Source organism: Haliotis rufescens, unplaced genomic scaffold (genome assembly GCF_023055435.1).
Source record: "Haliotis rufescens isolate VD_foot unplaced genomic scaffold, xgHalRufe1.0.p SCAF_3, whole genome shotgun sequence".
In the NCBI taxonomy this organism is placed as follows: domain Eukaryota; kingdom Metazoa; phylum Mollusca; class Gastropoda; order Lepetellida; family Haliotidae; genus Haliotis; species Haliotis rufescens.
In genome coordinates, this window is record NW_025964001.1 from 11,277,756 (window position 1) to 11,298,079 (window position 20,324).

The following is a 20,324-nucleotide window of genomic DNA, read 5'->3' on the forward strand; positions in this document are numbered from 1 at the left end:
GTGGGTGTGTGTGCGCAGTAGACAGTGGGTGGGTGGCACAATGCTTACATAGCATGGGGTCCATCCCCATGTCATATGTCAAGTGTGCGCTGAAATAGCAGGGATGCACATATCGATTCACTTACTGCAGATAAATTTACTTTAAGTATCTATTTTTAATTTCTTTACCTTTACATATTTGAAAATGAAGAATTACATTATTGCTTGAATCTGTCACTGTTTCCTTGAACTGTCTTTGAAGACTTTATTTTTGTGCTGGACACAAAGACAACTTACCAGTTGTTGACTAAGTTGCTTGTTTGTCAATATTTCACGTTCAAGGTGTTTTTCCTTATCAGCCAGTTTGGCCCTCAACTATAAGTATGAAAGCAAGTCTTGAACCATGTCTTGAGTACACCTATCTACCTGCTAGATGGCAGGTGCCCAGACCTACCGGTAGTTATATCTAGATTCTGTATAACAACTGTCAAGAGCCCTTACACAGATCATAATACCTAGATTCTAGATAGCAGGTATTCCGGCCAAATTATATCCAAATTCTATGTTATTAGTGTCAGGTACAAATACCTATTGAAATGATAATTCTGTCAATATCTAGATCCTAGAAGGCAGGTGCCCCAACACTGATATACCAAGATTCAATACAGTACATGTTAGATATCCATGTCTTGATAGTACTACATGTGACGTAGTGAGTATGGTTTTACGCCGCAATAGCAATATTCCAGCAATATCATGGCGATGGACACCAGAAATGGGCTTCACACATTGTACCCATGTTGGGAATCGAACCCGGGTCTTCGGCATGATGAGCGAACACTTTAACCACTAGGCTACCCGACCGCCCCTAGTACTATATGTACAAGTAATTTCTAGACGCCCATACCAATATATGGTCCTGAGTGGCCCTAACGTGGTCATATCGAGATGTCAACAGCATCTTGTAGCCCAGAGCTCCAGATAAGCCTTTGGTTATTTCGGTATTTTACCCAGGGGTTTGATTTTGATTGGATATCCACAATTTTTAGAGGGTATTCAAATGTTTTTACCAACAAGTTTCTTGACATTTGGGTATTTTAACCTGTTTCGAAGAATCCCGTTTCCAACTAAATTAATATGGTCTACCTTGAAACAAATAAGAAACCTAATTCTGCCAATGTATGACTGTAGAAGTCTTGTAAAGACACTAGTTATAACTAAGTTGTTTCTCTCATATTGGATTTGCTCTAGTCGCTTTTTGATGATCAAATACTGTTCTGATCAGTGCAGTGACACTATGATGTGAAACAGTGAATCTTGCCTCTATAGGAGCATAATGAAACAGGCTAACTACAAAAAGATATATACAGAGAATAAGAACTGAGTACATGGCTTATGTCAGTCACTGCAAACACAGAAACATATGATATACAATGACATATCTACATGCAGAGAAAATTAGGTGCATGAAAAGTATACATATATTACTATTAAAGTTCAAAGTTGACTACATGAAAGAAATAACTGATATTACTAAAGAAATAGTCTAGCTAGAAACACACGCAAAACATGTAATGAGAAAAGTATGAACAGCTGAATATGGCAGAAACACAACACACAAGAAGACAGGCGGTTGAGCTAACACGTCACTTGCATTGTTTACTGAGATGGAGAAGGGTAACAACAACGACGGTGTGAGGGTCTGTCATCATTACAACACTCCATGCTGAAAACTCCGTCATTAACTCAGCCCTGCAGCAGCATGCCCAGACCTGCTCAATGGATGCGGCCGATATGCCAGAGGAGGGAGCAGCGATTAAATTTTGTTAAAGTAGGTTCACTCACTCTCCTACCCAGAGTTCCATGCGGCCGGCAGCCAGCTAGCATAGTACCTCTGCCACAGGCCAGCGCCATGTGACGATTCGTCACATCTTTCAAAGTCCATTCAAGATATTGCATATGCTTTTCATCCGTTTCATGTTTGACAAGTTTACACATTTTCATAAACAAATGTCAAAGAACGGTTACGGTTCATTAAGAAAGTATCCTAAAACGTGAACATCTACTTGTTTCTGCGTAGTTATCCTTTGTTTACATTGGTTGTACGGCTCCACGTGCTGTCATCGAAGCCCAACAGAGAGCTAGCGATACGGTCACTTTGAGGTATACATATATTTTATCATGCAACTCACTGTCGCAGCTGTAGTAGCATATTTATATAATTATGCAAAACAATATGTAAAGCGACCTCAAATACTTGCATTAGTCCGTTCTATACTGATTTCTGAAAAAGCGCGTTTGTTTACAAACAAGAGAAAAGTCCGGTCACGTGATATGTAAATTAGCCTGTGGCAGTGGTGTTATGCTGAGTCACCACTGCGACGGAGTGTGAGGTTCACTGTGGCTGTGGTATTTTCTCATGTGAACAGTCTTTGTGGTATGGTAATAGATTTACTAGAACAAATATTGCATGTTATGATCAAATTGTTGCCATCAACTAACAGTCTGTGCCAACTTTTTTCGGTGGATTTTAGTATTATTATATGTTATTTGATGACCTTAAGAGACCAAACAGAATTTTACTAGATGTGGCCTTCGGACTCGTGGCTAATGTCTCAGATTGGGAACATGATGGTTCTTCATAAAACAACCGTGTCTTATTATTGATTGCAGAAAAACATTTCTCTTTACAACAATCTGAAATATGAGTATTGGCCTGGGACCTGGGCATGATGCTGCAGGAACAGAAGCAGATCAGTTGTGTGACAATGTGTGTGTCTACTGTGACATGCTCCAGTGAGCCAGCCTACTGCCTGTGTTTACCCTGTGTGTTGGCCCCGCACACATCCATACTGTACAGTTCTGCTGGTCACAATACCTCCTTCACACCCTTCCCAGATCCTCCGCCTCCTGACTGAAACAGAACAAAATTCATCAACTAGCTGGACAAGATGGACAAGCTGAACTATTTCAAACTGATTGAGGTACTAAGAAGAACAAAGTACAAATTTAGGATTTCCTATTCAAAGGTCCAGGTCCTTGTGCTGGTCCGTGTAGCTAGGGCAGGTCTAGATGCTGTATTTAGTGCTGTGTGTGGAATGGAGATACATGGCAAAGCATTCAAAGGATGGAATTCAAACTTGCTGGCACTGGAAGCAAGTATATCTTGACTCGTCTTGTGGCAGACATAACATGGGAATAAATCGTACAGGACACATTGCAACCATATTTTGCTGCCATGTCCATCTAGGACGAGGCAATAGGTATTGACCTGTACTTACTCATATAATAATTTTGCTTTTGAAGTTGAAATTGTCCAAATGACTCCAGAATAATTAAAGAAGTAGAATAATGTCATGTTTGTAAAAAGTCATGTCATGTTATCACTAAGCATTACATCTTGAAGGGTTCTGAAATGTTCAGTCACTTATATACTTCTGTCAGAACAAGACAACTAGTTGTACCAAATGTCCTTGTGTAAGGCTATTGTATGCAGCAGTGAGTGAGGCAGTGAGTGAGGCAGTGAGTGAGTGAGTGAGTGAGTGAGTGAGTGAGTGAGTGAGTGAGTGAGTGAGTGAGTGAGTGAGTGAGTGAGTGAGTGAGTAAGTGAGCGAGTGATTGAGTGAGTGAGTGAGAGTGTGGTTTTACGCCTTTTTATACACATTATACCCATGTCGGGCATTGAACCTGGGTCTTAGACGTGACAAGCGAACACTTTAACCACTAGGCTACCCAACCGCCTATGCATGCAGCAGTACTTACCTGTGCTGCATTGAGCTGGTCTGTGAGTTTCTCTACGGTTCCCTGTTCCTGCCTGAGAGCATCCTGACCGGTCTTGATGATGCCATTGAGCTTCACAACATTCATGGACAGTTCTTTTGTTTTCTTCTTCTCTGCCTCCACAAAATTTTCAAGCTCCGCGATCCGCTGCAAGTAAAGGCATGCCATGTCAAAAACAGCTGTGATGAGTTCAAGGTTAACGTGTAAAGCACTGTGATGCAATTTCATTGTAGCGATATCTCCTAGGAGATATTGACAATTCTCGTTATAAATTTATATGATCTCACCCAAGCAAGATTCCTTGTGGAAGCCTACTTAAAAGTAAAATTTTAAAATATTCTGTTTCTCAGGCAAGAATGAGTATTCATTAGACATCCATATGACTAAATTTGATTCTGAGCATAGATACAAGAAGCTTAATATGAGTGAAGCTTGATTCATGCAGTTGGGGTTTGAGTGAGTGAGTGAGTGACATTGAGCTGTGAGAGCAATATTCCAGCTGTATAACAGAGGCCTAAAGATCACCAAGTCAGGACTAGACAATCCAGTGGTGGGAGCATTAGCAGCAATCCACACCTTCATGGCATGATATCACACAACTGGTCAAGTCACACCCGGTAACCACTGGGTCATCATTAGCCATTAAAACAAGTACAGGGACTATAGGTATATATACTTCTTGTGAGGACAACTAGACTGGTGTCACTGACCTCTCCTTTTCCCAGGTTGCCATGACTTCGAGCACTGACATCATATTCCTCCAGCCCCCAAATTAGTTGCCTTGTTAGACAAGTGTGGCTACTGTGGAACCGTCAGATCTCCATGTCAGGACTATTTAAACAAACATAAAAGACTCCACCATTCACTCACCCGCCTAAGGGCTTCTAAATCATCAGAAGAATGCTTTGTAATTTCTAGCTGACTTTGGACTGTAACAACTTTGGTTTGTGCCTGCAAGAAAGTTTTCAATATCAAAATAAGATAGAAAACATATTTTTTTAAAATATACCAAACACATGTGCCCCCAAAAGTAAACCAATAAAGCATCCTTTGCAGATCACCCAAAGCAATTGATTCAGATTAATTCAGTACAGTTTCTCAAACTGATACAAGCTTTTGTGTTTATATTCAAAATACAGCTGACTTGGCAAAAATGTTTTTAGCAACTATATGTTGTTGTGTCATTGTTTCTGAATCATTTGCAGACTATGTGCCACCACTGTTATAACCACTATATATTAAACCCAAATCATAATGCGATAAAAATATATACTGGTCTGACATAATCAACTCAGCATAATCTTATCACATCACACTTTGTTGTGTACATTGAGAATAGTCTTTTTGAACCAATGTTCTTGTAATCCTTTACAAAGTCAGAATCCCTAGTGGTCTTAAAAATAACACTGCTTCACTGGAAGATTTCTAAAAGAAACATTACACAAATGTTCACCCTGTTTACAATGTGTGACCGAGATACGAGTATATACTGATTATAACAGTGGAGTCGAGGACCAGGGTCAGACCATCATGCAGGTAGTGTGTGTGTGGTGTAACGTGCGTTACCTCCTCAGTCTCTTTCTGCAGCATCAAACACCTCTCTTCAGAGGCCTTCAACTGGCTCTCCAGAGACTCGACCTTCACCTCCATCTGCAGCCAGGTGAGATAACTCATTACCAAGGGAGACAAGCAGGGAATAAAGGAACCCAGGAACATTCGGGGCAATCATGCTTATACTTCAACACATAATTCCACAGCCATCAAACCTTTTCTTTGAAAACAATTAATACTTATACTATTATCATTTACCTATGGTCAAAATTATTTTGAAATGCGTATTGACAAAGTGTTCCATTACTACACAGTTTGTGTGATAACTGATTGATAATTCCTTTATCACACAAATAAATCAAGTCAGCCAATGGGCACTGTATTCATATCAAACTTCAAACGAGATAATTAATGAATTATGAAGTATATTCAATTTTTGGAAATTCTCAACTTGTAAACAGGCAACTAGTAGGTCAATGGAAGGATGGAAACCACACGTGAAGCACACAAGGACTTATGCCAAAAAAAGCAGTTTTATTGTAGGAAGTCATATTTTTGTAAAGCTGCAACAAAATGTTAAATAACAATAATCTTGATTCATATATTGGAAAAAGCAAGATATATCACACAATTTTGTCACTGCAATATCCTATAAAAATTGTGTCATGGCACCATAGCTCACCTGAATATGTAGTCAACAGCCTAAAATGTCAACAACAGCCACTTAACAAAACTTGCTGTCAGTATTGATATTCAAACGTGATGAATGCAACAATAAACTAGTGAGTGAGTGAGTATGGGTTTACGCCGCTTTTAGCATTATTCCAGCAATATCACGGCGGAGGACACCAGAAATTGGCTTCACACATTGTACCCATGTCAGGAATCGAACCCGGGTGTTCGGCATGACGAGCGAACGCTTTAACCACTAGGCTACCCGACCGCCCCATCAAAAACAATAAACTAACCACATACCAAATTTAATTATATTTTGTACACAAATGGCTGATTAATGGCCATAAATAGCTTTTCAATATAATTATAACAAGCTGGCCATATTGAAAATTGGATTTCGAGCCACTTGAACACATTCAGCTTTCATCATTGGTGGGAATAATAATCCACACTCCAAAGCACACATACACAAAATTTCATCATATTTTGAAATGACCATATGAAATTTCAGCTTTTGGCATGGTCAAAGTGCAAAGGTCAAATCAAGACTAAACTGTAAAATATCACAAAAACAGATATATTTTGAGTCCCACTACAAACTACAAATTTCATCACATTTTATGTTAAAAATATATGACCAAGTAATGGCTACAAATATATTTTTTTCAATACAGTTGTCATGACAACTATATTGAAAATTGTATTCAAACCTGTGGAACAAATTGGGGTGTCATCATTGGTCGGAACAAGTATGTGAAATTTCAGCTTCAGTGGTTTCAGACAGAAGAAGCAGAACTGGCGACAGACAAACAGGCCATGACATATGCTCACTTGACTTTTAGTCAGGTCAGCAGAAAACATGGCTGATATTCCTTGAAAGTGAATTCAATGATGGTATCAATAATCATGGTATAGTATACATAGTTGAGAATATAAATCTCACAGGATATGCTGTTATCTTCATTAGCTTGAAATAATAGGGTTTGATTGGTATAATAATAATACTGCTCTAAACGTGTAAGGATGCCAAAACCCATATAACAAGAAGAAAGGCACTAAAAGGATCTACAGTTCGGAGAGATCTTCTTCAATACGAAATCCATGCACCGTACACCTGTAAGGGACTGTTCACCAGATCCGATCTCTCTTCCTTTAGCAATGCTTAGTAATGAAATAACAATATTGCATCAATATATTCTTGATTCCGATCCAGTACATGGGGCAACTGATATGCTCAATCATATACCTGTTAGTTTACCTGGACTAGCCCATACCATAATCTGTTATTAGTGAAATGTGAATATGGAATCACCACATTAATAGAATTATGTTCCAAATGAGTGTAATGTCACAACAAAACGATCCCAAAAACCATGAACCCCATTCACAACATGTTAAACACACAGGGTCCATGCAGTTATACTGGGTTCAGACATTGATAGACAGTCACAAGGGCAGACAGTCATGATAAGGAAATACTCAACAGCTTACAACGTAGGTACAAACTTAATGGGATATCTTCAAAAAATAATCACTACATCACTGAGGAATGGCTTGCTAAAGAAAATTCATAATTTTAATTTTATGAGACATTTTTTATATGGTTACAAAATATCTTTTGTATCCTTATGAAAGACAATATTTAGAATATTAAATGTAAGTAATATAGAGAAGTACAAAACTCATCAACTGAAATGTAAGAAATATCATGGCATATTGTTCTTATTGTATAATGCTCACAATACTATAAAGGCACACAAACATAGCTGCTAATTATGAAAAGCCTAAAATCAGCTGTTTCAAGCTGACACTTGTAACCAAGTGCCTTTTGACTGTCTGTCAGTGACCTGTTGGTACACAATAGCATGCATTGCAAGGATGAGAACTGGGTTTTGGATGCATACCTCTTCAATAATACGAGGCAGACTTTTCTCTACGATGCCGTATGCGAAAGACAAATCAGAGAGATCCTAGAATGGACGGACCAGACAACATCAAACTCACAACATAATACACTACGGTTATGGGGTGATAGTGAAGGGCATAAAACAATTTTCAACTAACATCCTCCATATGACACCACGGGAGAAGAACAAATCACATCAAGGGGACAGCACTGCAGGGTTAGAAACTAACAGTTTTTGTCCACTAGTCCTTATAATGATAACACATAGCAAAACCCTTAAAATGGACAAATTTCTACTAGTCCTTAGGATACCTTTACTATTGGGCAGTTTGGTAAGGACTACAGGACTAGTGCCAATTTCTAACGCTGCACTGTAATATCAGCACTGATAGTTATTTACAACTCCATGTTCACCACTGTGCCAAAAGTAATAACATGGTTTAAGGTACATAAACATTTGGGACCAACTATACTGAACATATTGTTATGTGATCATGGATACTTAGGATTGATGATGTCATATGGAATAAGAATCTTAAATACAAAAGAGCAAAATAATTCAACGAAACAGGAGATGAAAGTGCTTTAAACCTGATAAAATACTTTGAATTTGTAAATGTACATAAAAATGCTACATAAACCAGATGGCAACATGCATGAGGGACATACATCCACATTCTAACTATTACAATAAGAGAATACAACAAAATTATGTTTCTTTTTGATATAAACAAACCATAGAATCATAAATACACCAAGATTATATAAAAACAGAAAAATGTAAAAATAGAATATTACAAATCAAGATAAAATAAATTCACATTAAAATTAGCCAACCCCCAATAACCATACATGGTATAACAACTAAACCAGCTAAATGTCCCATCGTAAGATAAGTATTAGCAGTGAGTGACGTGGGCATGAAAAGTGTTTGATGAATGGAAAAGATAAAGAAAAAATGTCCGGGGATTATGGACAATCCAGTTAATAATTAATAAATGATCGTACCTTAAGATCGTAAACTAATTAACAGTTTTTAAAATGTCTTGCATCAAATTAGAGAGAAAAGTTGTAGTTGCCATATCAACAAGCCCTCTTTCCCACAACAGCCTGACCCACAACAGAAGCAAACTTCCCAAGCAGAACCCATGCTTTTGGCAGTGTAGAAACTCCGGTGCAGGTGCCAGTGCCGCCATTCGCCCCGACAGCCATCCTCAGCCCATGCAAGCAATAACTCCCCACCCCACAACACCAGAACTCAATGGGGTTACAGGAGGAAATTGTTTACCTCAGTACTTCCTCGAAACTTCTTCACCTGCTCTTGTAAACACTCCACGTCTTTTTTGGACTGAAAGAAAACTCATATGTTGCATGCACATACATATATAAATATCTGCTGGTGCCAGGTGAATGATGTGTGTGTGTATAGGTATTATTGTTAAAGAATGAATTATTAATACCATAACCAGAATAAAGAAATTTGAATTCTCAAGACCAGCAAACCTATGACATGTTAAATGTGTGTTATAGGAAGTCATCAATGCTTGTGCATTAAGGCGTTCATGCTACAGTTATTTATTATCCAAAGCATGATTTGCCATGAAAGTCGTGCCTACCAGAATCTGTTAAACTTTATTTCATGACTTAATAGTCTTATGTTGGAATCTTGTCACCTTCATGTGTAATATATTTCTTATCAGAGCTGATGTTACCAATCTGTGTTAAAAGATCAATATTCTAGTTATCACAAATTTAGGAGGTAACAATGCCTATTAAGGCACAGAACAAGTTAGTAAATTAGATTAACATTAAAATAATACAACCACATTAGAAACAATAAGGAAATAAAAATAGAAATCTAAAAAAACAGTTATTTTCTTCATCTTATCCTTTCATCTGAAATAATCCACTACTAAAAGTACTATCAAACTTTTTGTCCAAACTTTGAACAGTTACAGTAATAATTGCAAACAAATTGCATGTGCTGTCAGTGTGGAAGACTGCCCTGCAGAGTGAGAGGTGCCTGACCTGCTGAAGATCTGTCTCTGTCCTGGTGATCTTGTCCTGCCACCTGGACTCCTCGGACTTGGCCTGCTGCTCCAGCTGGCTCAGCTTGTCCTCCTGCAGAGGTAAACAGACACTCTCACAAACTGGCAGTCTTACCTAATCTCACTCAAGTTTTTAAAATACATATATATTTGTCTGTAAACTCAATTTAGAAGTTGAAGATTATCTTGAATTCAGAGATTGTATCCAGGTGTGACACTAGTCACAGGTTGCAATATCCCCACCAAGAATGAAGAAAGGTACTGTGAAGCTAGTCCCCCTTTAATATACCAGTCGGGAACTTCAGAAACTTGTCTGAAACCCAAGTCTATTAAATGTTCTTTCAGTTTAGTCAGTTTAATTTATGACAATTCATAATAGGCAAATATACAGAATATGTTTGTGCTTGAACCAAAGCTTAAACGAAAGGGCATGACAAGTTTCTGTCTGGCTCTATCTGAGAAACAGTTGTATGGAGGAGAGACTGTCCCTACCGTGAGAGCGAGGACATTCCGGTACTCCTGCACCTGCTTCTCGTACTGTGAGTTGCTCTCCTCCAGTTGGCCAACACGTTCCTGGAACTGACGGCACTGAAACATAACACATCCCTTGTCAACCACAGTACCCTGTGTCCACTGCAGCTTATGGTGTAAGGGAGATAAATCTTATTCACATGTAGTCATTCAGCAGGGTTATAAACTAACAGTTTTTGTCCACTAGTCCTTATAATGATAACATATAGCAAAACCCTTAAAAATGACCAATTTCTACTAGTCCTTAGGATACCTTTACTATTGGGCAGTTTGGTAAGGACTACAGGACTAGTGCCAATTTCTAACGCTGTTCAGAGGTGAAAATTAAGCATGACAGTCAAGGGGTCCTTGTCATCATCACAATGTTGAAGTTAAAGATTAAGGGGGATCCTTAATTGCCCAATGTTTCCTGGTGGCCTGTGATTGAGAAGTTAAACCAATGCAGTCAGGTAACAATTATTAGATCTTCCGTGATTACAGTCCAGCAAATTTCCTTGTGCCGTTGTGGACTACCACTTTTACCATTAGAATGATGGCAACTCTTGCTGATAATTTTTGCTGATTAATGAAAATAAAAAATTATTTATAACCCTTGCTACTATCATAGATAGTTACAAATATTCAAAGTAAGATTCTGATTCTTCTTCATTATACATAAATCTTGCCCAATTTCACGGAGCCAATACAAGGCCTCATGAATCACATGTAAGTGAACTAACCTTTTCTTCAACTGCAGTAGATTCTGCCCGACTCTCGTTAACCAGCTGACTGTTTGACTCTGCCTCACCCAAACGCTTCTCCTGTACAGACAGAGACAGCACTTGACAAAAGCAGTAATTTAAATACCGGTACAAGTCTGTTGAACATACTACGGAAGAAAAAGAATAGCATCACTTCTCATGCTGATGATACAATCTGGATCAAAGTCATGCCATTTTAGCTATAGAATAGATCATAAATGGCAGTTAGCCTTTTTCCTTATATTAAATCCTTTAACATATCAACCTTTATCAAAGAATGTTCATTATCAGTTAGAAATGTTGGGAGTTGACTTCATTAGTACATAAATGTAACATGAATGTTCAAACCTGACTCAGTTGATGAACACATCGTAGGATCATAAAGTTTACTAGGGTCGTAACGATTCACTGAACTATTGGAGCATCACATTGTATACATGGTGGTGATGTTTGGATATAATAAATAACTGATAAACAGAGTCATGCTTCCATTACAAATGGAATTGAGGGGTCCTGAAAACCTTCATTTCTTTAGTCATAGTATTGGAATCTAGATACATACTCTGCCTAATATGATTATGAACTGCAAATACTTTATGGTAATGATGTAACAGCTTCTAAGACTCGCAGTATCAATGATATTGTGCATCATATGATGTCAAAATCCTACTGTTGTTGCGGAATAGTGAATCATTAAGGCCCTATGTATCATGATAAAGCCTGGAGCAAAGGCTAAGTCATAATATCAGTATCAAAAACACAGGGGCCGTATTTATCAAACAACTTAGTTTTGACTTTAAAAAAAACTTAAGTTTCTGAAAAATTACTTAGCCAAGTAAAAAACTTAAGTTGGTATTCACGAAGCGTCTAAGTAAAAAACTTAGCTAAGTCTGCCGTGAGAAACTAAGTCGATTTCACCGAATGCAAACACGTGATCACTAAGGACTATCCCAGCTATTTTTAGCCTACCAGTGGAACTCTTTTCACATAGAGAGAGAAAAACGTCATCGGGGAATTCCCGGACAGCGCAGACGATAATAAACACCGCTGCGAGCTCCAAGATAGGCCCACGCCATGACCGAAGACGCGAAAAAAGTCAAACATACATGATTTAAGCCTAGCAAGGTGAGTCTTAATAGTTAAGTCAGAAAATGACAAAACTTAAGTTTAAGTCTTTTGATAAATATGACTTAAGTTTTTCCACTAAACTTAAGTAAAAAAACAAGAAAACTAAGTTTTTTTAACTGACTTAAGTTTTATTTATGACTTAAGTTGTTTGATAAATACGGCCCCAGGAATACAAAAGCATGCATACATAGGTGAAGAGCATTGAGCCTATGAATAATATCAATGGCAAAAAAGAAATGCATCAGTAGTCGTAAGAACATAGTAACCAATGGTGATATGTAAAAAAAGCAGCTGACCATCATGGCGAGACCCAACTGCACACAGCAATCTTAATGCCACGACTATTCGGAAGGAATGTCACTGTATGAGATTTACAACAGCCTAAGCACTAAGATTGCTTTGTCCAAGCGGACCAAGGTATACCACATGTTAGATGCTGCTGAAAAAGCAACACAAGCTGACATGCAGCTAATGTGTGTGTTAGTGAACCTGAATTCATAGCCTAACCCTGTTAGTGAGAGTTCAAGAAATATGTGATTCCAAGCAGAATTCCAAGAGTCATAGTGTCCCATTGGTTATATAAGGCAGAGGGTAAGAATACAGTTCCACTAAATAACGCCAATGCTGTTAATGACAAGTTATTTTGTGTCATGAAACCAAGAAACTTGAAGACATAACATATAAATGCTGTGTTATAAAAGCAGCACAGAGAAAGCAGCATGGTTACATGGACTGACTGAACGGGGCAGAGTAATCTCCCCTGCTTCACCACTCACTGTCTCAGCTAGGGATTTCTTGATGACTGTAACCTCCGACTTGTACTTTGTCATTATCTGCTCTAATTCACTAACTCGGCTTGTACTCTGATAAAGTGGGGAAGAAACCAATAAAGGCCTGTTTAGATAATTATTCTTCAAAAATGCATTTTGTGTGCTTGGCTGTTGACAGTTCAGGAAAATAGTATATTTGAGGCCTGTCATCTCTTAAACACATGAAAACATTCTGTCAACTTTCGACATAATAAACAGCAAGGATATTTTAAAATCAGTTCACTAAATCTTAAACATGTAATTCATAATAACATTTCTCACTACTTCTCAGGAACTAGGGTCCATCATAACATTGTTTCACTGTTATCATATCTTCAGTTAATTGCAACGTAAGTACCTATCTGCACTTCCTGGAAGTAATATTTAAATGATCATTTCACACACGACTCACTCATATTTTCCATTTTGTCTATACCATGTTTAATGCCAAAATAAACATGGGAATTGAGGCACAGCAACAAATGCACCTTGAAATTGTTTCATGTGAAACAAAGGAAGGTTTGCAGCTGGAATCATATCGTCTTCATCAGTTGTCATAAGATTCATTTTGAGAAAAGAGCTGAGAGATTGTCATAATTTGTTAGGGTAAGTGTTTTAATTGTTCTTCTTTCTAATTAGTCACTGAATCAACATGGATGCATTTCATCACACTTTAATGCACATACAAGGTAAGGAGAAATGTATACTGACTGTTTTGAGGTTTGACTGTGCTTCTTGAAGCTCCTTCTTCCACCTCTTCTCCTCGGATTCCACACTCTTCTCCAGCTGCTGCAGTTTGGTCTCCTACAAAACAACAAACTCAGTACAAGGTCCACCATGGGGATTCAGGGTTAGAATAGAACCCCCACAACAGATACTGGTTAGAAAGAGACTGAATGAATTGTCTGGTACAGACTCAATTAGTTACAGGTTTCCATCATATAGCTGGAATATTGCGGAGTGTGGTGTCCTACAGGGTCTCTTACAACACAACACACCCAGTAAAAGGTCTCCTACAGTACAGTACACCCTGTCCAGGGTCTCCTACAGTACAACACACCCAGTAAATACAATACAACAGACTTAGTAAAGGGTCTCCTATAGTACAACACCCAATAAAGGGTCACTTACAGTACAACACCCAATAAAGGGTCTCCTATAATACAACACCCAATAAAGGGTCTATTACAGTACAACACCCAATAAAGGGTCTCCTACAGTACAACACACCCAGTAAATACGATACAACACACCCTGTCCAGGGTCTCCTACAGCAAAACACAACTAGTCCAGGGTCTCTTACAACCCAACACACCCAGTAAAGGGTCTCCTACAGTACAACACACCCAGTAAAGGGTCCCCTACAGTACAACACACCCAGTAAAGGGTCTCCTACAGTACAACACACCCAGTTAAGGGTCGCCTATAGCCAAGAGACCCAGTAAATACAATACAACACACCTAGTCCAGGGTCTCCTACAGTACACCACACTCAGAACAGTCTCCTACAATACAGCAACAAATGGAATACTGCACAAGCAGTACAAGATGATTTGTTTTAAAGTAGTGTTCAAATATCAAGTGTTTTCATTATTCTACTTGTATTGATGTCCCCTTCTGTATGAGCTATGCCCAAGTAAAACAGGATTCGAGAGAACTCACAGCATCTGTAACCAGCTGCTTGTACTCTGACACTTGTGACTGTAACTTTGCATTTGAGGACACAAGTTCTTGGACCCTGGAGTCCTGGGCGGCACTCTGCAAGAAGAGATGTTATACAGTGAAACCTTGTCAGGTCGGGATCCTTATGATAAAAAGTGGCATTTCACTATACCATGATTTGTTATTTCAGAAATTTGTTACTCCAGATGATTTCAGCGTGAATGCTTCACTATAAACATTGATGATAAAACTGTCACTACTTTTGTCGTCAACTGACAAAATGCCACAATATAAAAACCAAGCTGTGATGTAAGTAGGGGTGGAATTATTCACCCATGGATTGCTATTTATACAATATGTGGTTCTGCACCTCTTAATTTGCAATAACATCATACACTTAAAGAGTTTTTTTTAGGTCAATACCTGTTTTAATATACAGGTAATATATATAAAAAGCAGTATTGACCTTGCATGAAGTTGATATTGCTTTGGGAGGGGGGCATAAAAACAGGTATTGACCTCATATGAAGTCTATAATTGTATAACAGAGGTGTGATCAGCTGGTTCAACAGATATTGCAGTGGACAATCATCAGACAAGGATTAAATGAATGAAATGTTACCCACTTCTGAGGACTTGGAGGAGATGTTTGTGATGTATGTTGATGCTTCCCTCTCAAACTGACCCATCCAGTCATTATGAACCTGAATGAAAACCAACATCCATCAATACAGGGTTGAAAGCAATGTTTGAAGGGGGTCCTTGAGGATTGCTGCTATAGTTTTTTAATTAAGCCACCCCCCAAAAATTTAAACTTTTAACATTAGAATTATGACAAAGATGACTTGACCTTCATGGTTAGTTTTGAACACTGAATAGTATGAGAAGTTACTAGGTATGGATTATAAAAATGTGGTATCTCATTCTTAGCTATGTAACTCTTGAATGAAAAGCATTTTAACAAATGCAGGAGTATTTTCAGGACACCTCCTTCTTGACGACAACTCCTGCAAGTTTAGACACATGGTGTTAATCCACTCAGACAGTAAGCTAAGAGTACGTACCAGCTTGGCATTTACAGCGATGTCTGGGAAGATCCTTTGTAAGACTCCTTTATCCAGAGCCTCTATTTCAGACACCTGCGCCTGACTCTTCTCCTGTGGAGGGGAGAAAACTCAATGAACTAAACTTTACACCAAAGAACAAAATCATAACAGGGCCTTAACTTCAACTTATGTCAAACGTTCCTATCAAGACATACCCTTACAGCATGTATTGCTGAAAGTCTTCCTTTAACAGTGCCACTCTGGATCAGCTACTAAAATATGCTCTAGTGAAATATTTTAGCCACATCCAATGATTAATCTGCCTGTTTGAATATCATTAGTAAATGTATGCAGTTGGCAAAGGACAAGTGATCAGTATTTTTTAGCAACATGATACTTCAGAAATGACTTGAAATACGTCCTTGACCCTTTGACCGAGCTGTGGGGCCACATGACTGAAATGAATCCCACATACTCGGACACAGTGACCCGCTTAATTCAGACAGAGCTCCCACAAAGGTCACTGGGATAACAAATATTTGACAGCCACCAGATCAAACAACGGCATTGTGCTTCCACCTGTTCATGTCATACATCGTACATTGTTTACAAAAACATTTATGCATTGACTAATAACAGGACAATCAAATGTATTAGGATTTAACACTCTGCTGCATGGCTGATAACACACATTGTGAAGTGGTATGGATTCCTTCAACAGTTAGGGAATGGAGATATTTCAGATCAACATGAAACAAACATGAGTAGAATAAATCAGTCAAGTGACTTATTATACATACATTCTGATAATAAAGAATCCAAGGTAAAAGGATGTCTAATCTATGCGGGATGGAAAGATTGAAGCATGTACTCTGCTGTGGAAGTGCAGAAGGTGAAAAGGTGACAAAAAAGGCAGAGTCAAGCAAAGTCCTTAATGTTCTTGCCATTCATTAAATGTTAAGGCCAGACCAGCTTATATCTTGTTTTGTGGATGCTCTAACTAAAAACATTTCAAAATGTTGGATTTAATCAGAACAATTTCTTTTTCACCATCTCTCGTGTTAAAATGTTTATTTCAAGAGTTGTTTTGTAAATTAACCTTAATTGATTCCTGACAAGTTTTGTTAATTTTGTTATTTGCCTCCTGCTGGTGACATATTGACCAAAGAAATCAAGAAAACAAGAAAACAAACTGGCCTGTCCTAAGCAACATAGAGAAAGAGATCAATCTCATTTAGCATGTTTAGTAAACAGAGAGAGATCATGTTTAGGTCAACTTTCAGGTTTGATTCCAGTCCTAATCCACTCCCTGTCCTACTCCACTTCCTGTCCTAATCCACCAACGGTCCTAATCCACTCTTTACTTTGACGAGTGTGATGCCTGGGTAAAAAATGGCTTTCATTGGGGCAGTATAGATTCACTTTGCCAAAATGTCTTGGCGGAACAGTTTACAGTGTTTCGATATATAGGGGAATCCTGGGGACCTGAGGTTTGCTGCTTAAGTAGTTGTATCTGAGAACCCCTTAAATGTTTGATTCACACAAATCTACACAGATCACATGTCTGTGGATGAGTGAGTGGGTAGAGTTTTACAATGTTTTTAGCAATATTCCAGCAATATCACGGCAGGAAACACCAGAAATAGACTTCACAGGTTGTACCCATGTGGGGAATCGAACCCAGGTCTTTGGTGTGATGAGCGAATGCTTTAACCACTCGGCTACCCCACCGCCCAACACCTGTCTTTGGGACATCCCTATTAAAACAATAGAATCATCATGGCTCCAACTATTGTGACACTTCAATTCAGGTGGATCATCACAGTCATTTCTTGCTAATGTCAAAAAATTTCTCTTTGAAGAAAACATATTTTTTTAAATACTCCTCTGTGGCATTAGGTTGTCTGTGTTTGAAATACTGCTTGGCAGTATCATGTGCCCAGTAGTATACAGGAGGATAAGCACAAGTCACAGCTGTCTAGTGATATTTTTTTCACATACTTTATAACCACATACATACATTTCTTGGAAGTCAAATCTGAATTTTCACAATAACCATATGAATGAGTGTTAGATGTGCAATCACAGGACTAGTCAGTCCAGAATCCCTCTTGATAACAGGATTATGCACCATACACGTCAGAAGGGGAGACAATAAAACTTCCCCTCTTCTTGCACTGTTGAAACGTCTATTAACAAATCTTCATTTTTGCAAGATTCTTTGCTAAGGGAAAGTACTTTTACCAAGTTAGTCTCTCTGACCATTTGGAGTCATTTTGAGGTGAGGTGAGGTGAAATGGGGTTTAACGTCGCGTCCAAGAGTATTGCACTTATATAGCGACGTGCATGTACGTGTGTGTGTTTGTGTGGCTGCTTGTACTAGTCCGGACTGATGCCGATTTATAGTGCTAGCTCACTGAAATACCATGCCGCAGTTTAACATGAATACCCCACTCAGACACAGTATACTGACTCCGAGCCGACCAGTCCTTGTTTTTTAGCCCCTTAATGCCGAGCGTCAGACAGGGTAACAACAAGTACCATCTTTAAACGTCTTTTGGTATGACGCGGTCGGGGATCGAACCCCGGACCTTCCGCTCTCCGGCCGGACGCTCTACCAATAGACCACGGAGGCGGTTGGAGTCATTTTGAACACTGATGTATCTACTTATTTAGGCACTTCTGATGTTTCTCTAAGTTCTGTTTGAGATCAGTTATGCAACACACCATCCCAATCCCAGGCCACTGGTCCAATGAAAACCAAGACATACTTACATCCTACACATGTGGGAGAAGACAAAGGACATGCATATTAGTTAAAGTGAGACATTTCATCATCGGCTGATCATGCAGACATACAAGTTGTATCAACATCATGCAAATGTGCTGGACAGATCAAGGAGTTAGTACCCTTTACATCTACATCTTAAAAAATAATCAAAATAATCATAACCATTTCCTAGTTACTAATATATCACCAACATAAGCAACAGAACTGATACAAGCAACACTGATTGCAATGTGGACTTGTGAGGACATTTTGTGCTAGGTAAATGATCAGTTTGTCAGTCTCACAGATGAGTTGGTTAAGGGTAATCAAATCAAAATGGCTTTACCCTAGAGGATTTGACAGCACTATCAACTTTAACTGAGGCTGATTTTTCAGCTTTTTCTAACGCCTCCATTGCTTTCCAGTTCTTTTCCCGTAATTCCTGCAATGGTAATCAGAACACTAAAGTGTACACAACATCACAGCTGACCGTAACCATGGTAACTCAATTAGATAACCCTATACCTATACCACCTCCTCTCCATTATTATGTATTTTCCAAACATTTTTGTTAAATTAACCTATCATCTGTAACATCATAAAATGAATGTTTGTTTATCTCAACAAATGAACAATAATATCATTTCAGTGATGAGCAATGATGAACCTAGCACTGATTAGAATGACCAAGCAACACAGGTGAGTATTCACATAAACAAGACGCATTAGTTGAATGTTAATTCACACACAGGTTGTCTTTGTACATTCACCCCTCATCAATCTAAATCTCCAAATAAACACAGAGTCCATACAGCATTTTATATACTTGTGTTGATCCTCAGTCACTGAAGCTATATGACCACTGTAAATCATGAAAGTAATGCGTAAACCAAGTTAATGTGAGTATCGGTCCCAGGCCTAAATGTGTCATGAAATTAATGTCAGTAGCCTACTTCATATGATTGTTTGTTTGTTTGTTTGTTGCTTAATGCCGCACTCAGCAATATTCCAGCTATATATGACTGTGGTCTGTAAATTTTCAAGTCTGGAGCAGACAATCAAGTGACTGACATCATGAGCATCGATCCATGCAATTGGGATACAATGACATGCATCAACCAAGTCAGCAAGCCTGACCACCCAATCCCGTTACTCGCCTCTTATGACAAGCATAGTCGCCTTTTATGACAAGCATGGGTTGCTGAAGACCTATTCTACCCTGGATCTTCATGGGTCTGCTTCATATGACGCAGATCAGGTAACTGAGGAAGATGGTACAGTTTCAAGTGTTCTTACACAAGTTGGTGCGATCCTTTCAATGTAAATCTGCAGTGGAATGTGTTCACCATGACAGCTGTACTGGACACTTGCACCATGTGGGTGAGCTGTGGTTTGCTTATAATCATACAATTATTGGTGAGGAACTCCAGTACAGTGTTTAATGTGAGATTTGTTGTATATGTGACTGTTTCCTCCCATGTGAGTGAACCTGACATGACAATGTACTAATCCAATGTGTCCAGATCAAAATGCCACACTTATTAATGCCAAAAAGGGACACTCTCACATTTCGCATAAATTTCATGATTTACAGAACCGGTATGTGAAACCTTTCCTCAGGACATATCACTGATAACACTGTAAGTTTGCATTTAATTCAATAACCCTGAATAACTGCTCATAAAGCCACATTGATACA

General features: G+C 38.6%; 1 protein-coding gene across 15 annotated transcripts in view; it reads right to left on the reverse strand.

Moving 5' to 3' along the window:
- Positions 1–20,324, reverse strand: part of LOC124146631 (ribosome-binding protein 1-like) — a 52,915-nt gene that overhangs the window by 8,605 nt on the left and 23,986 nt on the right. For 4 of the 15 annotated variants that reach the window (XM_046517011.2, XM_046517008.2, XM_046517006.2 and 1 more), the window contains exons 12-28: positions 18,972–19,067; positions 18,631–18,633; positions 15,874–15,966; positions 15,436–15,513; positions 14,810–14,905; positions 13,859–13,951; positions 13,115–13,201; positions 11,190–11,270; positions 10,432–10,527; positions 9,920–10,012; positions 9,180–9,239; positions 7,890–7,955; positions 5,326–5,409; positions 4,630–4,710; positions 3,742–3,906; positions 2,858–2,893; positions 277–354 (exon numbers count right to left, since the gene is read on the reverse strand). In XM_046517011.2, the coding sequence (XP_046372967.1) occupies positions 277–354; positions 2,858–2,893; positions 3,742–3,906; positions 4,630–4,710; positions 5,326–5,409; positions 7,890–7,955; positions 9,180–9,239; positions 9,920–10,012; positions 10,432–10,527; positions 11,190–11,270; positions 13,115–13,201; positions 13,859–13,951; positions 14,810–14,905; positions 15,436–15,513; positions 15,874–15,966; positions 18,631–18,633; positions 18,972–19,067 (1,386 nt within the window). Of the gene's footprint in view, positions 1–276; positions 355–2,802; positions 2,894–3,741; positions 3,907–4,629; positions 4,711–5,325; positions 5,410–7,889; positions 7,956–9,179; positions 9,240–9,919; positions 10,013–10,431; positions 10,528–11,189; positions 11,271–13,114; positions 13,202–13,858; positions 13,952–14,809; positions 14,906–15,435; positions 15,514–15,873; positions 15,967–18,630; positions 18,634–18,971; positions 19,068–20,324 lie in introns of all 15 variants that reach the window. The other 11 variants (XM_046517017.2, XM_048403733.1, XM_048403731.1 and 8 more) reach the window with 8 other exon arrangements.